Source organism: Dipodomys spectabilis, unplaced genomic scaffold, assembly GCF_019054845.1.
Source record: "Dipodomys spectabilis isolate Male_0828 unplaced genomic scaffold, ASM1905484v1 ptg000157l, whole genome shotgun sequence".
Lineage (NCBI taxonomy): Eukaryota > Metazoa > Chordata > Mammalia > Rodentia > Heteromyidae > Dipodomys > Dipodomys spectabilis.
In genome coordinates, this window is record NW_024870834.1 from 20916339 (window position 1) to 20934759 (window position 18421).

Consider the following 18421-nt stretch of genomic DNA (forward strand, 5'->3'; position numbering starts at 1 on the left):
CAAAGGAAGTTAAATGTTTTTTAAGAATGTTTTCACCATTTCATTTTCTATGCTGGCATCACCAGCATTTTTATTTTTTTAATTTAAGTTTTATTGTAAAGATGATATACATAAGTCATAAGTCTGGTAATGAGTACATTTAAAATCAGCTGCTTTTTTTTGTCAGTCATGGCGCTTGAACTCTGGGCCTGAGCGCTGTCCCTCAGCTATTCAGCTCAAGGCGAGCTCTCTACCACTTGAGCCACAGCACCACATCCAGTTTTCTGGTGGTTTATTGGAGATAAGAGTTTCATGGAGGAGCTGAGAAGGTGGCTCAAGGATAGAGTGCTTGCCTTGCATGCACGAGGCCCTGGGTTCGATTCCTCAGCACCACAGAAGCAGAAAAGGTCAGACGTGGTGCTGTGGCTCAAATGGTAGAGAGCTAGCCTTGAGCTGAAGAACTGAGGGACAGCCCAGGCCCAGAGTTCAGGCCCCACGACCAGCAAAAAGACAGAAAGACAGAAAGAGAGAGAAAGAAAGAGAGAGAGAAAGAGAGAGAGAAAGAGAGAGAGAAAGAGAGAGAGAGAGAAAGGAAAGAAAGAAAGAAAGGAAAGAAAGAAAGAAAAGGAAAGAAAGAAAGGAAAGAAAGAAAGGAAAGAAAGAAAGTTAGTTTTATGGCCTTTCCTGCCCGAGCTGGCTTTGATCCGAGATCATCAGATCTCAGCCTCCTGAGTAGCTAGGATTACAGGTGTGAGCCACCAGCGCTGGGCAACATTGGCATTTTTATAGTTCCTTAAAATTTTCTATTAGTTGTACCTTTTTTTACCTTTTATCACAAGTTCCAAGGTAAAGTGGACAAGTAATGTGTTTATTTGTAAAAATGGAGTGGAGCCTGGCAGTGTAGCTCAATGTAGAACATAATTCACATGTTGTAAAGCCCTGACCTGTTCCTCAAGTTTAGCATGTGTGAGGCCCTGTTTCATATTCAAGCTCTAGTCTCCCCACCAAAAAAAAAAAAAAAAAGGGGGGGGAGGGGACCCAGAGAGTTCAGTGACATGCTTCAGAACACACAGGTAGACTAGGGCAGGAATTATGGATTCCTGCCACCCCAAGCCTCAGATATGTGATCCGGTAGTCTATTTTACAGAAAAAGACTGTCTCTCACACTTCCCTCCTGGGGCCATGTGCTCACTCACCTATGCTACCTTAATTTCCATCACTCAATTATTTACCACTTCAACCTTTCCTTTTCATAGAAAATCTTCAGAAATATAGAAGAGAAAGATTTGTTTACACACTTATGCAATGTTCTGATCAATACATGCTACCTAAAATATCTTCATTTCAGGGCTGAGAATGTTGCTCAAAAGTTAAGAGTCCTTATTTAGCTAGCATATGAGGCTCTGGGTGCTAGGTCCAGGACCATAAAAAACAAAAAGACCCCCCCAAAAAAAAGAAAAAAAAAAAACAAACCTTAGGAGAGAAGGAATTTGTCAGTGTATAGTTAGTAAAGGAGCAAGTGAATAATTCAAGTAGTGTGATGCCCATGTGGGGTTTCCAGGCATCTAGAAAAATCCCAGAGCTCCCCTGGTGCTCCCGAGATCAAAATACTACAGAGAGAGTTCAGAAGGGAGCAGAAGTGGGCAGCGGGGCCAGCCAAGGGAACAAACACACACTGTTGATAGAAATAAAGAGGCAAGCTAAGCCACAGCTGATTTTGGTCCCATCACAGCTGAAAACAACTGATGACTGCAAGAAGGTCAATGACCCCACTGTTCAGGCAGTGTGGCAAGGCACGCTGGGGGTGGGGTGGGGGGTATCTTACAACAGAGGCTCACAGCTGAGCCCTCTGACCACCATGGTAACTTAATCATGAGCTTGCTTATCCAACACAAAAGTCTATGGCTTGCTTCCATGCCTCTAAGCCACTTGGTTTAGCTTCTTTCACTTAGGAAAGAAGCTAAAAAGTATTTTTTGCTGCATCTGCATTGTGACACTAATAATTTTCATGGCTCAAATAAGTTTGTGAGCTTTTTCTTACAAAAGTACGCAATCGGTCTTGTCACTCTGCCAACTTCTCTTTGACAAGCGGCGTAAATACTGATTATATGGGTAGGCTGGAAAAGCCTCTACTTAGGACATTGATTTTTTTGGGGTGCTGAGGATGAAACACAGAGGCTCTAGGTGCATAGGCAAGGGCTCTACCACTGAGCCATATTCCTAGCCCTTTACTTTGATTTTTATTTTTTTTTATTTTAATTTTTTTATTTTTTGGGGGGGTCCGGGCATAGGGCCTGAACTCTGGGCCTAGGCGCTGTCCTTCAGCTCTTCAGCTCAAGGCTAGCGTTCTACCACTTGAGCCATAGCGCCACTTCCAGCTTTTTTCTTTTTGCTTATGTGGTGCTGAGGAATTGAACTCAGGGCCTCATGCATGCAAGGCAAGCACTCTACCACTGAGCCACATTCCCAGCCCTACTTGGATTTTTATTAGTTAAGTATTTAATTTGATTGAGACAGAGTCTCAGTATTTACCCTTTTTTTTTCCCCTGCCTGTCACGGAGCCCAATCTCAGGGCCCGGGCACTATATCTGAGCTTCTCTGGCTCAAGGCTAGGCTTGAGCCACAGAGCCACTTCAGGCCTTTTTCTGTTTATGTGGTACTGAGGAATTGAACCTGGAGCTTCATGCATGCTAGGCAAGCACTCTACCATTGAGCCACATTCCCAGCCCTCAGTATTTATCTTAATGCTAGCCTTGAACTCAACACTCCTGCTGCTGATTGCAGAATGCTAGAATTACAGGAATGTGCTACTACATCTGACTCTGCTTGATATAAAGGCTCAGATTCAAATACAAATATAACCAAACCAAACTGTGTTCTATAACTGGAATAAAAATAACTTAAAAACCTCAGGAATACATCCTGTACTCTTTTTTTTTTTTTTTTTCCAGTCATGGAGCTTGAACTCAGTGCCTGGGCACTGTTTTTCAGCTCTTTAACTCAAGGGTAGTGCTCTATCATTTAAGCCATACTGCCACTTCCGGTTTTCTGAGTGGTTAATTAGAGATAAGAGTCTCATGGACAATCCTGCTCGGGCTGGTTTTGAACCATGATCCTCAGATTTCAGCCTCCTGAGTAGCTAGGATCACAGGCAGGAGCCACCTGTGCCCAGCTTCTTTCAATTTTTAAAATATTAAAAGTAGGTGGGGGGGTGGGGGGAGGATGGGAAGGGATGGGAAGGGGAAACAAAGGAGGAGGCTACAATGCTTGATAAGAAATGTACTCATTATCTTGCCCATGTAATTGTAACACCTCTGTACAGTATTTTCACAATAAAAAATAAAAAAATTAAAAATAAATTATTTTCCCAGCCCTGAGACTTTTTGAAAGTGGTTGATGCTAAAAAGAGCAAGAATGGTGATACATCCTATTTAGTGATTTTTCCCCCTTCCATCCCACTCCACCTCTGTGAACCATCTGTGGTAGGTTAGGTCATTATTCAGAAAATATTTCTTCCATCCATCCCTCCCATTCCTCCCATCACCAAGGGAGAAATATACCATCCACATCCTCAGCTTCAGCATCCTTGGATTCAAACAACCAAAGATTAAAAATATTTGGCATGGAAGTGGCGCGGTAACTCAAGTGGTAGAGCGCTAGCCTTGAGCTGAAGAGCTGAGGGACAGCACTCAGGCCCAGAGTTCAAGCCCCACGACCGACAAAAAAACAAACAAAAATTGGCACGGGCTGGGAATGTGGCTGAGGAGTGCTTGCCTAGCATGCATGAAGCCCTGGGTTTGATTCCTCAATACCACATAAACAGAAAAAGCCAGAAGTGGCTCGAGTGGAAGAGTGCTAGCCTTGAGCAAACGAAGCTCAGAGACAGGCCCAAGCCCTGTGTTCAAGCCCCAGGACTGGCAAAAAAAAAAAAAAAATTGGCAAAAAGACAGAATTTTTATCTGTACTGAACATGTACAGATTTTCTTTTTGTCATTATAGCATTGTTCCTCATCTATAAACAATATAGAATAACTATGTACATAACATTTACATTGTATTTAGTATTAGAATCTCAGATAATTTATAGGCTACTGGAGGACTGTGTAGCTTATAGCTTATATGCAAGTATTGAGGCTTGAACTTGGGGCCCAGCCTTAAGCACTGTCCCTTAGCTTTTACACTCCAGGATAGCGCTCTACCAACCACCTGAACTACTTCCAGCTTTTTGTTGGTTATTTGGAGATAAAAGTTTCATGAACTTTGCTGCCTGGACTGGCTTTGAACCTTAATCCTTAGATCTCAGCTTCCTGAGGCTAGGATTACAGGCCTAAGCCACTGGCACCTGGCTCAATTCTTTTTTTCTAGCAGTGCTGAGGATCAAACCCAGTTTCCTTCACATACTAGGTAAGCAAGCATTCTACTATCACTGAACTAAGTCCTCAGCCCTAAAATATACACCATTTTATAAAAGCACTGATGTGTACTAAGATTTTGGTATCTGATATCAAGGAACCACTGCATTTCTTGTAGTGACACTGGCCTTGGCTTTTGTAAAAGGTGCAGTCTCCTACTCACCCTAAGCTCTGGGCATGATTATGACTTGATCAATGCAATCTTAGTAGCTGTGATGCTAGCAGACACTTGAGCTATGCTGTGAAGTTGGCCTTGCCTTCTTGCACATCTGATGCTGCCTTGAGAAGAGCTTAGCATGGATACTGTTCTCTTCAGCCTGAGCCCCAGAAGATGCAAATGGTCCCAGCTAATCCACACCTACACCTTGAAGCAGAGTGAGAAACCACCAAGCTGCTGAGTTTGGGGGATGTCTTTTATATAGTTACTGTAGCAACTTGTTTTAAAATGATACTGCTGGCTCTGAAGATTGAACCCAGAATTCCTTATGTGAAACCTTTAGGACATTTAAAAGTCAGTTTCTGAATCTTTTAAAGGTAATATGAGGGCTGGGAAGGTGGCTCAGTGGTAGAGTGCTTGCCTTGCATGCCTGAGGCCCTGGGTTCAATTCCTCAGCACCGCATAAGCAAAAAGAAAAAAGCCAGAAGTGGCACTGTGGCTCAAGTGGTAGAGTGCTAGCCTTGAGCTGAAGAGCTGAGGGACAGCGCTCAGGCCCAGAGTTCAGGCCTCACGACCAGACCCAAAAATTAAAATTAATAAATAAATAAAGGTAATATGATACAAATATGTTCTTCCTGGGCTAAGAAGATGGCTCACTGGTAGAGTGCTTGCCTTGCATGTATAAGGCCCTGGGTTTGATTCCTCAGCACCACATAAACAGAAAAAGCCGGAAGTGGTGCTGTGTCTCAAGTGGTAGAGTGCTAGCCTAGAGCTGAAGAGCTGAGGGACAGTGCCCAGGTCCAGAATTCAGGCCCCATGACTGACAAAAAAAATAAAAAAATAAAAATGTTCTTTAGTGTCCCCAAGTGTTTTAGAATCACCCAAATCAAACACAGTGAAACACGAACAATCTTCAAAATACATAAAATAACCTTAGTTGGGGCTGGGAAGGTTGCTCAGTGGTAGAGTGCTTGCTTGCATGCATGAGGCCCTGGGTTCGATTCCTCAGCACCACGTAAGCAGAAAAAGCCGGAAGTGGCGCTGTGGCTCAAGTGGTAGAGTGCTAGCCTTAAGCTGAAGAGCTGAGGGACAGTGCCCAGGTTCAGAGTTCAGACTCCATGACCAACAAAAACAACAACAAAAAAGAAATAAAATAACCTTAGCTAGGTACTAGGTCAAATTTTCCTGTTAAATTAGCTAATGAAAGACCTTTTGATGTTTACATTTCAGAACTATGGATATGGAACTATGGTCTTGTACTATCACATTCCCTCCCCCACAAGCTCCCTCTTCTTTTTCCCTTTCCCTTCAAGACAGGGCCTTGAAGTATTGCCCACACTGGCTTAGGCTCTGGCCTCTACTTTCTCAGTAGCTGGTATTACAGGTATGCACTATCACTCCTGCCTTAAGCTCTTAATTATAAAGATTATTTCCCCAAAATGTTAAGACTATAATAAAGTCTCTAATAAGTCTCTAATAAAGACATGTCCATTATGAGTGACTGTCTCAAATCTTCTGTGGAAATCAATATATAACATAGCTAGTTTTAAATAAAAAGTGATTAGTTAAATTTAATTTGCCAATCTCTTGCCCGCATTCTTTTGGCTCAAGTTAAACAAGGGACTGAATGAAGAATTGTGAACCAAAAATTAACACTCTTTAACCAGCAAACACTGGGTTTCTGCAATGCAGAAACTTGTAATTCCAACTACTTAGGAGGCAGTGATCAGGAGGATATTGGTTTAAAGGATCAAAGGCAAAAAGTGATACCCCATCTTAACTGACAAGTAGGCATGGTGGAATGTGCCTTTTAGTTCAGAATTGCAGTCTGATGTCTGTCCTGGGTAAAAACAGAAAACCCTATCTGAAAAATAACTAAAACGACAAAAAAAAGGCTGGGGGCATGGCTCAAGTGGTAGAAGGCCTGCTTAGAAAATTCCTTAAAATACCTAGTTCAAACCGCAGTATTTGGGGATGGGAAGGTGCTCAGTGGTAGAGTGCTTGCCTCACATGCGGGAGGCCCTGAGTTCGATTCCTCAGCACCACATAAGAAGAAACAGCTGGAAGTGGCGCTGTGGCTCATGTGGTACAGCACTAGCCTTGAGCTGAAGAGCTCAAGGACAGCACCCAGGCCCAGACAGAGTTCAGGCCCCACGACCAACAAAAACAAAACCCACTAAGGGAAAAACAGAGGAGGCAACAATGCTTGATAAGAAATGTACTCATTATCTTACTCAGGTGATTGTAACTCCTCTGTATAGTATTTTCACAATAAAAAACATTAAAAATAAAAAAAATTATCAAAAAACCCCTGCAGTATTTTAAAAAACAAACAACAAACCCCAACACTCACTAGTTTTCTTCTGTAACCAGAAAGTGTGATAGATGCTGGGGATATTACAGAATCAGATATTGCTTCTGTAATTAAACAACTTTCTTAGCTTTTGTGACACCGAATTACAGCGGCTCTCTTCCTACCACTCATTCTCCTCAGCTGCCTCCTTCCACTGGGTCCTTCTAAGTGTTCCTATGTGTCTGTCCCTTGGGCACGTCCTCTACACCTCCAATATCAACTAGTAAGTCTATCCAAAGTGACTCATGTTTACAGCTCATGTCCTGGACCCTCACCCACTGACATTTCAAAAGCGAAACTTCCTCATCAGTTCTTTTTTTTCCCCAACTTCCTTATTTCTGAGATGGCCTCTTCCCATTATCTAAATTTAGTCTCCTGGGCCAACTTTACACTTTCCGCCTCGCTCCTCAGTTGGTTGCCATGTCCGGATCACCTAAGATTCTGCCAACATATATCAGAGATCAAACCCTCATTTGATCTCCTGAATCATGTAAAAAGAAAAGTCACTTCAATTCCCTTCTGCACTGCAGACTCCGCTACCAGTCTTGATGTCCATAAAACCAACCACTATAACCCCAACAGTGTTACACACTGAAGACTGAGAGGGACGAAAAGGGGGAGGGGGGGGGGAACGAGACCCTCGGCAAGCATCGGGCACACAGCACCGTGACAGTCCCGAGGAAGGAAGCAGCACCGGAGGCGTCTTCACCTGGCCAGCGAGACCAGGGGAACTCAGCCCCGAGCGCCACTCACTTCGGGACAGAGACAAACTCAGGACTCACTTGCTCCGGCAGCCCCCGGCCGGGCGTTGCCCCTTCCCCCGCTGCACCCCAGTCAAGGCGGCCAATCCCGGCTCCCGGCCCCCGCAGCCGGAGTCGCCCCGGAGAGGCCCAGGTTTCCGGACCGAGGCTCTGCGAGAGTTCGCGCTGCAACTTGGCCGCACCGCGCCCACAGCCCGAGAAACCGGTCGCCTCTCCTCGTTTCCCACGCGGGGCTTCCTCTGTTTCGGCCCGGCCGCGCCCCGCCCCTGAGCCTCGAGGACACCGGCTCCGCGGCCCGCGGCCACAAAGGACCGGGCCCTGACCGCGTCCGCCCGTGTCGGGACTGGGTCAGGGGTGCTCCTGACCGCCGCCCACTCAGACTCCCAATCACGCACCTTCTCCTTCCCGGCTGAGGCCGCCCGCTCCCAGCCAGATTTCCTCTGGAGCCGCCGCTGTTTTGTTTCCGATGTGAAATCGCGGCCCTCAAAGCTGCCCGTCCCAGGCCCCGCCCTGGAGGCCTCACCCGCGTCGTCATTTCCGGCTCTGGCGTCGTTGGCCAGCAGCCCTAGGGATGGGGGCGGAGCTTCCGGCAACGCGCAACGCGCGCCTCGCGCCCTTGAGCCCACTGGCTGGAAGCGCGGGGCCGGGTGGGCTGCGGCTGCTGGCTTGGGAGACAGGCGCGAGGCAGGCTCCGCGTTTCTCCCAGTCTGCAAGTGAAGGCATCACAAACCTAACAGCTTCTATTTCTCTATAGTACTCAAAATGCGGACCAGCTCTATCGCTGTGTCTGTCTCCCTTTTTCTGTCCAATACATGAAAACTTCGGAGGGTGGAGCGAACGTGAGAAACAAGGTAAGCTTTCACACAGCATCCAATAGGTCCTATTTTAGAAATCCCAAACCTAACAGTAGTTGGTTTACTGGTTTGCTCAGACACTTGTTTGCTTGCATCTGCCAGACTTTGTCCAGCCTGTGGCACTATTATCCAAGATGTGACAGAGACCAGCCTATCTCTCTCGCACTTATATGCAATTCAAAGTAAAAAAACAAAAAACGAAAACAAAAAAACAAATGCCATCAAAGTAAAAAAAAAAAAAAAATACAGAAATGCTATCACGAGATAATGTTGAAACCTACTGGTAATCAGGAAACTGAAAGGTGAAAGTTAATGAGCAATTCCTTAACATGCACAAGACTTTGGGGTGGAATCTCCAGTACTGGGTTTGGAGGGAGTACACAACACCTCAATCCCAACACTAGGAGGCTTTGACAAAACAGTGTGTTCTACACCAGCGTGAGCAGCATAGCAACTTGCAGATACACAGTGAGGCCACAAACGTAAAAGGAAATATGCAGCAGCAGGCCAAATTAACTTTCTCTTTAAAAAATGTTAGACTCTTAAACTGGGAATTGTTGGGCATGTCTATGGTCACATCTGGAAGACAGAGGATCATGAGGTGTAAGTCAGCCTTTACTATGTAGACCCTATGCCCTACTTTCAAAGAAATCCCCAGGTACCTATTCACCCCAATGCCAATTCACTTATTTCCACCACACTCAACACTACTCCAGTATAGATTTCTGTAGCTTTCACACACAAAAAGCTTCATATTTAAGTAGGGAACTGTAAGAAGGAAGTATTGTTTATCTTCATTTAACAGAACGAGTTTGAAAGGCTAAGGTATCTGAATTTCTCACCTCTTGAATCATAAGGTGGGTTTTTACCCTTTTGTTCACCAGTATAGGGGGAGAATCACACCAAAAAAACAGTTCCTGTGAACAAATACAGACTAATTTCATCTGTTTGTGGACTTTCATTCAGTTTGATTGCAGACTGTTAGTATGAAATGCCCATAGTACAAAGAACTGTAAGGTATTACCTCAAATAGATTGAATGAGTTAAAAAATTTGGAATAGCTGGGCACTGCTGACTCACACCTGTAATCCTAGCTACTCGGGAGGCTGAGATCTATGGATCACGGGTTCAAAGCCAGCCTGGCAGGAAAGTCTGTGAGACTCTCGTCTCCAATAAACCACTTAGAAAACCAGAAGTAGGGCCTGGGAAGGTGGCTCAGTGGTAGAGTGCTTGCCTTGCATGCATGAGGCCCTGGGTTCAATTCCTCACCACCACATAAACAGAAAAAGCCGAGAGTGGTGCTAGCCTTGAGCTGAAGAGGTCAGGGACAGCACCCAGGCCCAGAGTTCAGGCTCCACAACTGACAAAAAAAAAAAAAAAGCAGCGCTGTAGCTCAAGTGGTAGAGTATGTGCTTGAGCTGAAGAGCTCACAGCACAGCACTTAAGCCCAGAGTTCAAGATCCACAATTGACAAAAATAACATAAAATAAAATTGGAATATACACATACTATAAGAAACTCTTCAAAGGAGGAGGCAACAATGCTTGATAGGAAATTACTCATTACCTTGCTCATGCAACTGTAACCCCTCTGTACAGTATTATTACAATAAAAAAAGTATTAAAAAAAAACTTTCTGGGACTGTCCTCATACTCCCCTCCAAGGGTTTGAACTTAGGGCTTTGCACTTGCTCAGCATGCTTGCTTGGCTAGTGCTGTAGAACCGTATCTCCAGCCCTGCTTTCTGCTGATTGCATTGGAGATGGGAGTCTAGTGAACTTTTTTGGCCTCAAAGATCAACCTTCCATACATTAGCCTCAATAGCTAGGATTACATGTATGAGTCATTGGCATATGCTAACATTAAGTTTTGAAGTTTGTGAGTTATTTGTAGGTGAGGGGGTATGCTTTGTATTTACAACACCAATGATGACACTGATGGTTAAAACTAAACTGTTCATTGGAAGTTCCAATTTTAGCTGGGCACCAGTGGCTTACACCTGTAATCCTGACTACTCAGGAGCCTGAGTTCTGAGGATCTCGGTTCAAAGCCAGCCTAGGTAGGAAAGTCTTAAGACTCTTATTCCAATAAGACCATTGGAAAACAGTGGTGATGTGGCTTAAGTGGTAGAGTGCTTGCCTTGAACTCAAGAGCTGAGAGACAGCACGTAGGCCCAGAGTTCAAGCCCCATGACCGACCAAAAAAAGTTCCAATATTAAGAAGGATTTGGGTTGGAGTACAGCTCAGTGGCAAGACATTTGCCTAGCAAGCGCAATGTCCTGGGTTCAATTTCCAATGCCAAAATAAATATAAATAAATAAGCCTACTAGCACCTGTCCTAGTTTCTCAGAAGGCCAGCGAGAAATGTTCCAAACTTGAGCAGGGACAGGGTACATGACAAAACAGATGATGACAAAATGGTAATTGTTGAAAGATGAAACAAATTCAAAGTGCTGGGCCTGAAGTAATTACGTAGGAGCTGGTTAGATGTCAGGTTGAATCCTGCTCAATCAAGAGAGCAGCTTCTTCACACACACACACACACACACACACACACACACACACACACACACACACACACACACACACACACACACACACACACACACACACACACACACACACACACACACACACACACACACACACACACACACACACACACACCCTATAGTAAGCGTATTTGAGATTAAATGTTATCTCTAAAGCTCAGTGGTTGGCTACATTCTATCTTATTAGTTCTCCCCCATCATGCCAATTCATTGAAAGCATGTTTCCTTAGACTTGGACCTGTTAGAGATAGACTTTTCTGTTTCTGGCTTTAGGTTCTTGATATTTGTCACTTTTAATTAATAGTCTTCACAAAGAATTTAGGACTTCTTGATTTAGTTTCAATACTATACTGAAAGGAAATTTTATTTACAGCTTCTCTACCCACTTGAAACAAGTACTCAAGTCTCCTGACCTGGGGATATGTACCAATTAGACAGGAAAAAAAAAAATCAACCTTCATAGTTTTTGGACTCTACAATTTCCACTAATTTTTCCTTGTTTTTCAAAAAAGGCACCTGGGCATGATGGCATATGCCTGCAATCCCTGCATTCAGAAGGCTAAGGCACCCCATTTAAGACCAGCTAGGCTGTGTTGGAAGGTGGAAGTCAGGTAACAAAAAGTTATCTCCAGGCTGGGAAGGTGGCTCAGTGGTAGAGCGCTTGCCTTGCATGCCTGAGGCCCTGGGTTCAATTCCTCAGCACCACATAAACAAAAAGAAAAAAGCCGGAAGTGGTGCTGTGGCTCAAGTAGTAGAGCACTAGCCTTGAGCTGAAGAGCTGAGGGACAGCGCCCAAGCCCCATGAACGACAAAAAAAAAAAAAAAATCTAAAGCCATCAATACAACTAATAATGTGGCAGAACAGACAAGAGTTTGTAGTGTCACCTAATTCAAACAACAATGCTTGAGCTATATTTTTATGCTGATACTGAGACTTGCTCTCTAAGCCTCTTGCTGAGCTTTTTCCACTCTTGGCTGGTGCTTTATAACTTGAGCCATGTCACCACTTTGGAATTTTGCTGGTTAATTGGAGATAAAAGAGCCCAGGTTCCAAAAAAAACAAAAACAAACAAGACCCAGGTTCATTTCAAACCACAGGTCTCAGCCTCGTAGTGGCTAAATTGTTAAGAGCCAACAGTGCTCAGATTTCATTCTACTCACTTATGGAAATTATCTTTTTAGCTGGGCGCTGGTGATTTTTGCCACAATCCTAGCTACTCAGGAGGCTGAGAGCAGAAGGTTCAAATTCGAGGCCAGCCAAGGCAGAAAAGTTCACAAGGCCCTGTCTAAAAATAACCAGCATAAGCAGGGTTGGAGGCATAACTCAAGTGGAAGAGCACCACCTAACAAGCAGGAGGCCTTGAGTTCAAATCTAAGTACTAGGGAAAAAAATGATTTTAGTAGGCATTTCAGATTGGCATTCCTATTTTGCCTTCATAACTAAAGTAATAAAATTAAGTGCAAAGAACCAAAGAGGAAAAGGCAAGAATTCAAATGAAAATTTAAATACTTATGATTTATACTAAGTTCCAAAAAATTACCAGGCAGAAAAATGTAAGCTCATTTTGTACTTGCTAGACAATCTTATTATTTTATTTTTTTCATTTTTTTGGGGGGGGGGGTGCCCAGTCGTGGGGCCTGAACTGGGTGCTGTCCCTCAGCTTTTCAGCTCAAGGCTAGTGCTCTACCTACCACTTGAGCCACAGCACCACTTCTGGCTTTCTTTTTGCTTATGTGGTGCTGAGGAATCAAACCCAGGGCCTCATGCGTGCATGGCAAGCGCTCTACCACTGAGCCAGCTTCCTAGCCCCTATTTTTTAGTTTTTGGTGGGTCTTGAACTCTGGGCTTGTGCTCTGTTCCTGCGCTCCTCACTCTTCAGCTCAAGGCAAGCACTCTACTACTTGAGCCACAGTGCAACTTCCGGTTTTCTAGTCGTTTAACGGAGATCAGTGTCTCATGGGATTTCCTTTCCCGGGCTGGCTTTGAACCTTGATCCTCAGATCTCAGGCTCCTGAGTAGCTAGGATTACAGGCATGAGCTACCAGTACCGGCTTGTTTTATTCTCGTCATCTGGATTGTCTGCCTGTTTGGAATGATCACACTCTGGATCTCCAGCAGATATTCACACACACCAGTTTCATCATTTTCCTAAGAAAAACTTGCTCAATTCTGTATTAAAAAGCTAAAATATAACTCAGAAAAATCTGTTGCTATTTTGACAATAAAACCTTTAATCAGTTGGGGGTGTTAGTTGGGAACATTCATAGAACTTGGATAAATATATTTCATATCAACCTTGAATACCTACTTCCATTACTTTTTACTTCATATGAAAGAAAAAAAATAATATTAAAATGATATGATGTTTAGTTCAATTTGGTTCTAAAATCCAATGTTCGTTCAGTTGTGTAACAGCTGAAATTCATAACTGATTAATACAGCATTCTGAAAAAAGTCATTTTCTTAAACTATTATATAGTTTATTATATGCCTTTATAGTTTATGATGAAATCAGTAACAAAATTCTTTTTTGGGTCCGGTTGTGGGGCCTGAACTCTGGGCCTGGGCGCTGTCCCTCAGCTCTTCAGCTCAAGGCTAGTGCTCTACCACTTGAGCCACAGCGCCACTTCCGGCTCTTTTCTTTTTGCTTATGTGGTGCTGAGGAATCGAACCCAGGGCCTCATGCATGCAAGGCAAGTGCTCTACCACTGAGCCACCTTCCCAGCCCTCAGTAACAAAATTCTTAAGAACCATCTTCTTTTCTCTGGGAAAAGAGACCTAAAATATTAAGGATGATCTCAATGTTTTGGAAGATTGTTCTATGTTCACGAGTAAAACATAATATGCATTATCTGCACATAAGAAAATCAGTTGCATTTGTGTAGTTTGTTGGGATAAAACATCAATTATAGGCTAAAATTATAAACCAGTACCTTAACATACCAATCAAAGTGTAGTCCTTGATCAGCTGCCATTTATACTATCTGGAGCTATAAAAAATCCCAGGCCCCACACAGTCCTACTAAATCAGCATTCTGAATTTTAACAAGGTCCCCCAAGTGACTTAGGTACATATTGAAATTTTAGAAAAACTACTTCAAATTCTTTACTTACCTTTTCCCCTATAAACAGATATAGGTAAAATTCATTTTAGGACCAAATGAAGAATAAGCATTAGTTTTCTAACTGCCAGGGCAAGAACAGACTTTGATGGCAGTTTTATAACAACTTTGAACTAAAGCTTTCAAACTGAAATTAATTTATAAACTCAAAAAGCTAAAGCAGCTGAAAAGAAACCAGTAGAATATGCTCCAGCTTATATATGTTCATAGGCAATTCTGAAAAACAAACTGAAACCTAAAAAATTTTTATGAAGCTTAGTGGCAAAATTTCAGTTTTTTGCTAGTCCTGGGGTTTAAATTCAGGGCCTGGGTACTATCCTTGAACTTCTTTTGCTCAAGGCTAGCACTCTACCACCTGAGCCACAGTACCACTTCTGGCTTTTTCTGCTTATGTGGTACTGAGAAATTAAACCCAGAGCTTCATGCAAGCCCTAAAACCTCATTTTTTTTTTTTTTTTTAATTTGGTGGTGGGATTGAACTAGGCCTGGTCACTGTCCCTCAGCTCTTCAGCTCAAAACTAGTGCTCTACCACTTGAGCCACAGCGCCACTTCCTGTTTCCTAAGGTTTATCGGAAATAAGAGTCTTACAGACTTTACTGCCCAGGTGGCTTTGAACCTTGATTCTCATATCTCAGCCTTCTGAGTAGCTAGGATTACAGGTGCAAGCCACCAGTGCCCAGGCAAAACTTCATTTTTGAAGTAGCATTCAGCTAGCATTTAGAGTAACATCAACCACTCCTCTGCTGATGATTCCACAACTTCACTGGAGACATGCATTTTATGTACCTCTGAAGGTTTTCAGTAAGTGACATCTCTAATCTGTAGTGATTAAGATAAGCATAATTGAAAGAGTAGAAAAGAAACAAGGTAAACTCCATCTACCTGAGTAAACTTTCATGCATTTAATATTGGCCAAATAAAAACACCTAATACGATGTCTTAAACTATGCAGTCAAGACAGTCAAACCAAGGTACTTGAACAAAGTGGTGGACTGCTGGGGAAAATGAATCTGAAAAAAATCTAGTGCATAAATTTGCAATGGCAAGAAACATCTTTATGAAAATTTCCTTTGGAAAAAAAAAAACAAAATTTAAAACATTTTAACACAACATAGAATTCCCATAAATGTATATGGATTTATCCAAAATAAGGCAAATGGCCTCTTTGACCTATTGATACCAAGTCATAGAAATCAAGTCCATTAAAAATAATTCAACCCATATTATCAAGTTGGTTTTAGCATGCAATACACATTACAACATGATGCATTTATTTACAAGACTCTGAAAGAATGCGTCTCCAAGATCAAATATGTACACTTTTAATATCTGAAATATTTACATAATGGAACCATGTTACGGTTCAGTGTTAAGAACAGTATTTTCAAATGTCCTCAAGATGTTTTTTTTTTAAATCTAGTTAATTCAAGCTCACAGTTATACTTTTCTAATAGGCCAATCTTTTTCTTTTAAATAAATAGTATGGCAACAGGTGCACTTAATTTGTATTTGCAATTGTCTAAAACGTGGTACATTTCAGATAAACTTTACTCCCTGATGATGTTCTGACCTACAATTTTTAAAAGCCCAGATGTGTCTTTAAATATACTATCAGTATGTTTAAACTCTGAAGAGCAGAAGTAAAAATTAGTGGTTGGAAACTGCCTTGAGCAATTTTATTCTTTGGAAATAAGATATATGCTTTATAAATTGTCACCAGGCTGAATTCCTATTGTGTTTTGTAAAACTCTCTTTGCCTATAAACTTGCCTAATTTTATTTAATTTTTTTGGTGCTGAGAATTGATCCCAGGACCTTTTACATAGTAAACGTGAACTATACCCCCAGCTCCTTTTGTTTTAAAAAGGATTTTCTTCCCACTTACACTTTTGGAATAATTTCCCATAACCCCCATTTTTAAAAAATTTATTTATTTTTTTGATGCTACTCTTGGGAGCTTGAATTCAGAGTCTGAGCGCTTGTCCCTGAGCTTTTTTTGCTCAAACATAGCACTCTACCACTTGAGCCACAGCTCCACTTCTAGCTTTTGGATGGTTAACTGGAGATCATTCCTGCCCCAGCTCACTTTTAACCGTGATCTTCAGATCTCATCCTGAGTAGGTAGGATTACAGGCCTGAGCCACTAGGACATGGCTCTGTCCCCTACTTTAAACAAAGGAGTACACCAAAAGTAAACTAAGGGCCAGTTAATGTAAAACCTTGATGGAATTTTAAATGTGCCTTATTTTTGAGCAATAAAATTGGGGGGAGGGATCACTGTGATCTACATTCCATTAGGAAAAGCGGAAGCAGCCAGCTGTTCAGTGAAACCCCATCCTGTTAGCCGAATGTTGCTTACTACAGAATACCATACTCTTGAGAAACCAATAATCTTAATTCTATTAGTTGGGTTGGCACAGTGTCACTTTTCCTTTATGTTCGATTAGGAAATGTCTAAGGGAGCCCGTATCAAGGCATATTAAGAAAAAAACCTTTATACAAACATTCACACACATTCATACAGATACAGTAGGAATGCTGTCTGCTAATTTTTCATTCTAATTTTAAATTCTTTGCCTTCATGAGGGCTTACCATTTCTGATCAAAGGGGGTGAGGGTAATGATATGACTAGCATTCTCTCAAATAAAATTATTCATGTTGGCTTCTATACAGTACAGTTCAATATTAAGTGGAATTCTGAAAAAGAATTAGGGAGTCATTTTAATATTTACAAGGAACAAATCAGCAGAACAAGATTCTATTAGGCGGTGTACAGTAGCTGCAGCTTATAAAACATACCAGTCATTTTTGTACCTGGTGAGTATAAAGAGAACCAGGGATTCTGATGACTTTACAACCAAGGGAGTACACAGGGCATCAACAAATTATAGAGGACAAAAAAATTCACATTTTCTACATTGAAAAAAATTACAGATCTCACAAACGTCTTTGAAGAACAAAGAAAAATTCAAAGTCCTCTGAAGGCTGGGAAAGAATTCTGAAATGGAACTCTAAATGTCAAGCGTTTTACTTCACAAGACCAATTTTCTTGGCTTCTGTTTCATATATCAATAACCGCCACATTTTGACTATAAAAACTTCTGCTTCTTCATCAAGTACCTACAAAAACAGAAACAACAGCAACAGTGTAAGTAATTCTCAGAATCTCCCTGGCTTTATCTATGTACAAGCAGTTTCAAATAAAATGAGTTCAAGGAAATCTGTCTAGTGTTATAATGTTTAAACAGAACATGTAAATTACCCCAAAAGAATAGTCAGCAAAATACCATAGCTTACTAAAGATTAGCACTGCAGTATTCTTTCACCCAACTTTGGTCTCAACCGATACTACATTTATGTTTAAGGAAAATACATACTTGTCCTAAAGATAGTTTAGGAAGAAAAACACATAACTAACAACAAGATACAGAATATCTCTTCTCCAAAACAACTTTATCTGAAATTTAGCCCAATGCTTTTTAGATGCTTATTTACTAAATAAACATTTACTAAAGTAAATAAATATTGTATTACTCAGTCTTTAGAATACTGTAAAAGTGACCACAAGAAATCATATTATTTCCTACTACTTAGAATGGAAGTGTCTTGTATTCACTTTTGTCATCTCAGAGACTTTGCCCTTAGCTCAGGAGCTGCTCTGAAGAGAGCTTCCTTTGAAATGAATCAACTATGACCAGCTTCCAGAGTATCAGTGCCTGGCAAAAGCAGTCTCTTAGCCAGGTCTTCCTAGGGGCAGTTTAGGGAAAGAATTTATAGGAAACCAGATCTCTATGTAAACTTTATCATCAAATCTCACTTTTACCATCTACTAAGTAGGAGACCAAGAGGAAATGTAATTATGTCACAACAGGAGACACTGTGGGGAATCTAATAACGGTGTAAGATAAAAGACAGTAGGATCTCAAATTGGAGCCCTGAGCAAAGGTGGCAAATAATATACCCTGTCTCAAAATCAATTGGATTCCATAGCTCGTGCCTGAAATCTCAGCTCTGAGGGTAGGTGTCCTCTGATTATGATCAATGAGCCACAAAATACTCAAATGACAATACTCAACAATCATAATCCAAATATTTCAACATATTTAAAATTAAAACAATTTTGGCATCTAAGCTGATTTCAACTCTGCCAAGACCAAGACTTAGAACACTTATTTCTGAAGGCGCTTGTTTCAAGGGTTTGAACTTAGAAACTTGTACTTGATTAGCCTA

The 18421-nt window shown here is 41.9% G+C and overlaps 2 protein-coding genes across 6 annotated transcripts in view; both read right to left on the reverse strand.

Moving 5' to 3' along the window:
- Psen1 (presenilin 1) overlaps window positions 1–8175 on the reverse strand; it is a 57990-nt gene extending 49815 nt beyond the window's left edge. For 3 of the 5 annotated variants that reach the window (XM_042692612.1, XM_042692614.1, XM_042692610.1), the window contains exon 1: window positions 8058–8175. The gene's annotated coding sequence lies outside the window, so the exon portion shown is untranslated. Of the gene's footprint in view, window positions 1–7683; window positions 7885–8027 lie in introns of those variants that run through there. The other 2 variants (XM_042692613.1, XM_042692611.1) reach the window with 2 other exon arrangements.
- Window positions 8176–16894: 8719 nt separating this feature from the next.
- The window catches only part of Rbm25 (RNA binding motif protein 25), a 49236-nt gene continuing 47709 nt past the window's right edge, over window positions 16895–18421 (reverse strand). The window contains exon 19 of the mRNA XM_042692609.1: window positions 16895–17311. Within this exon, the coding sequence (XP_042548543.1) occupies window positions 17219–17311 (93 nt within the window). The 3' untranslated portion in view covers window positions 16895–17218. The remainder of the gene's footprint in view (window positions 17312–18421) is intronic.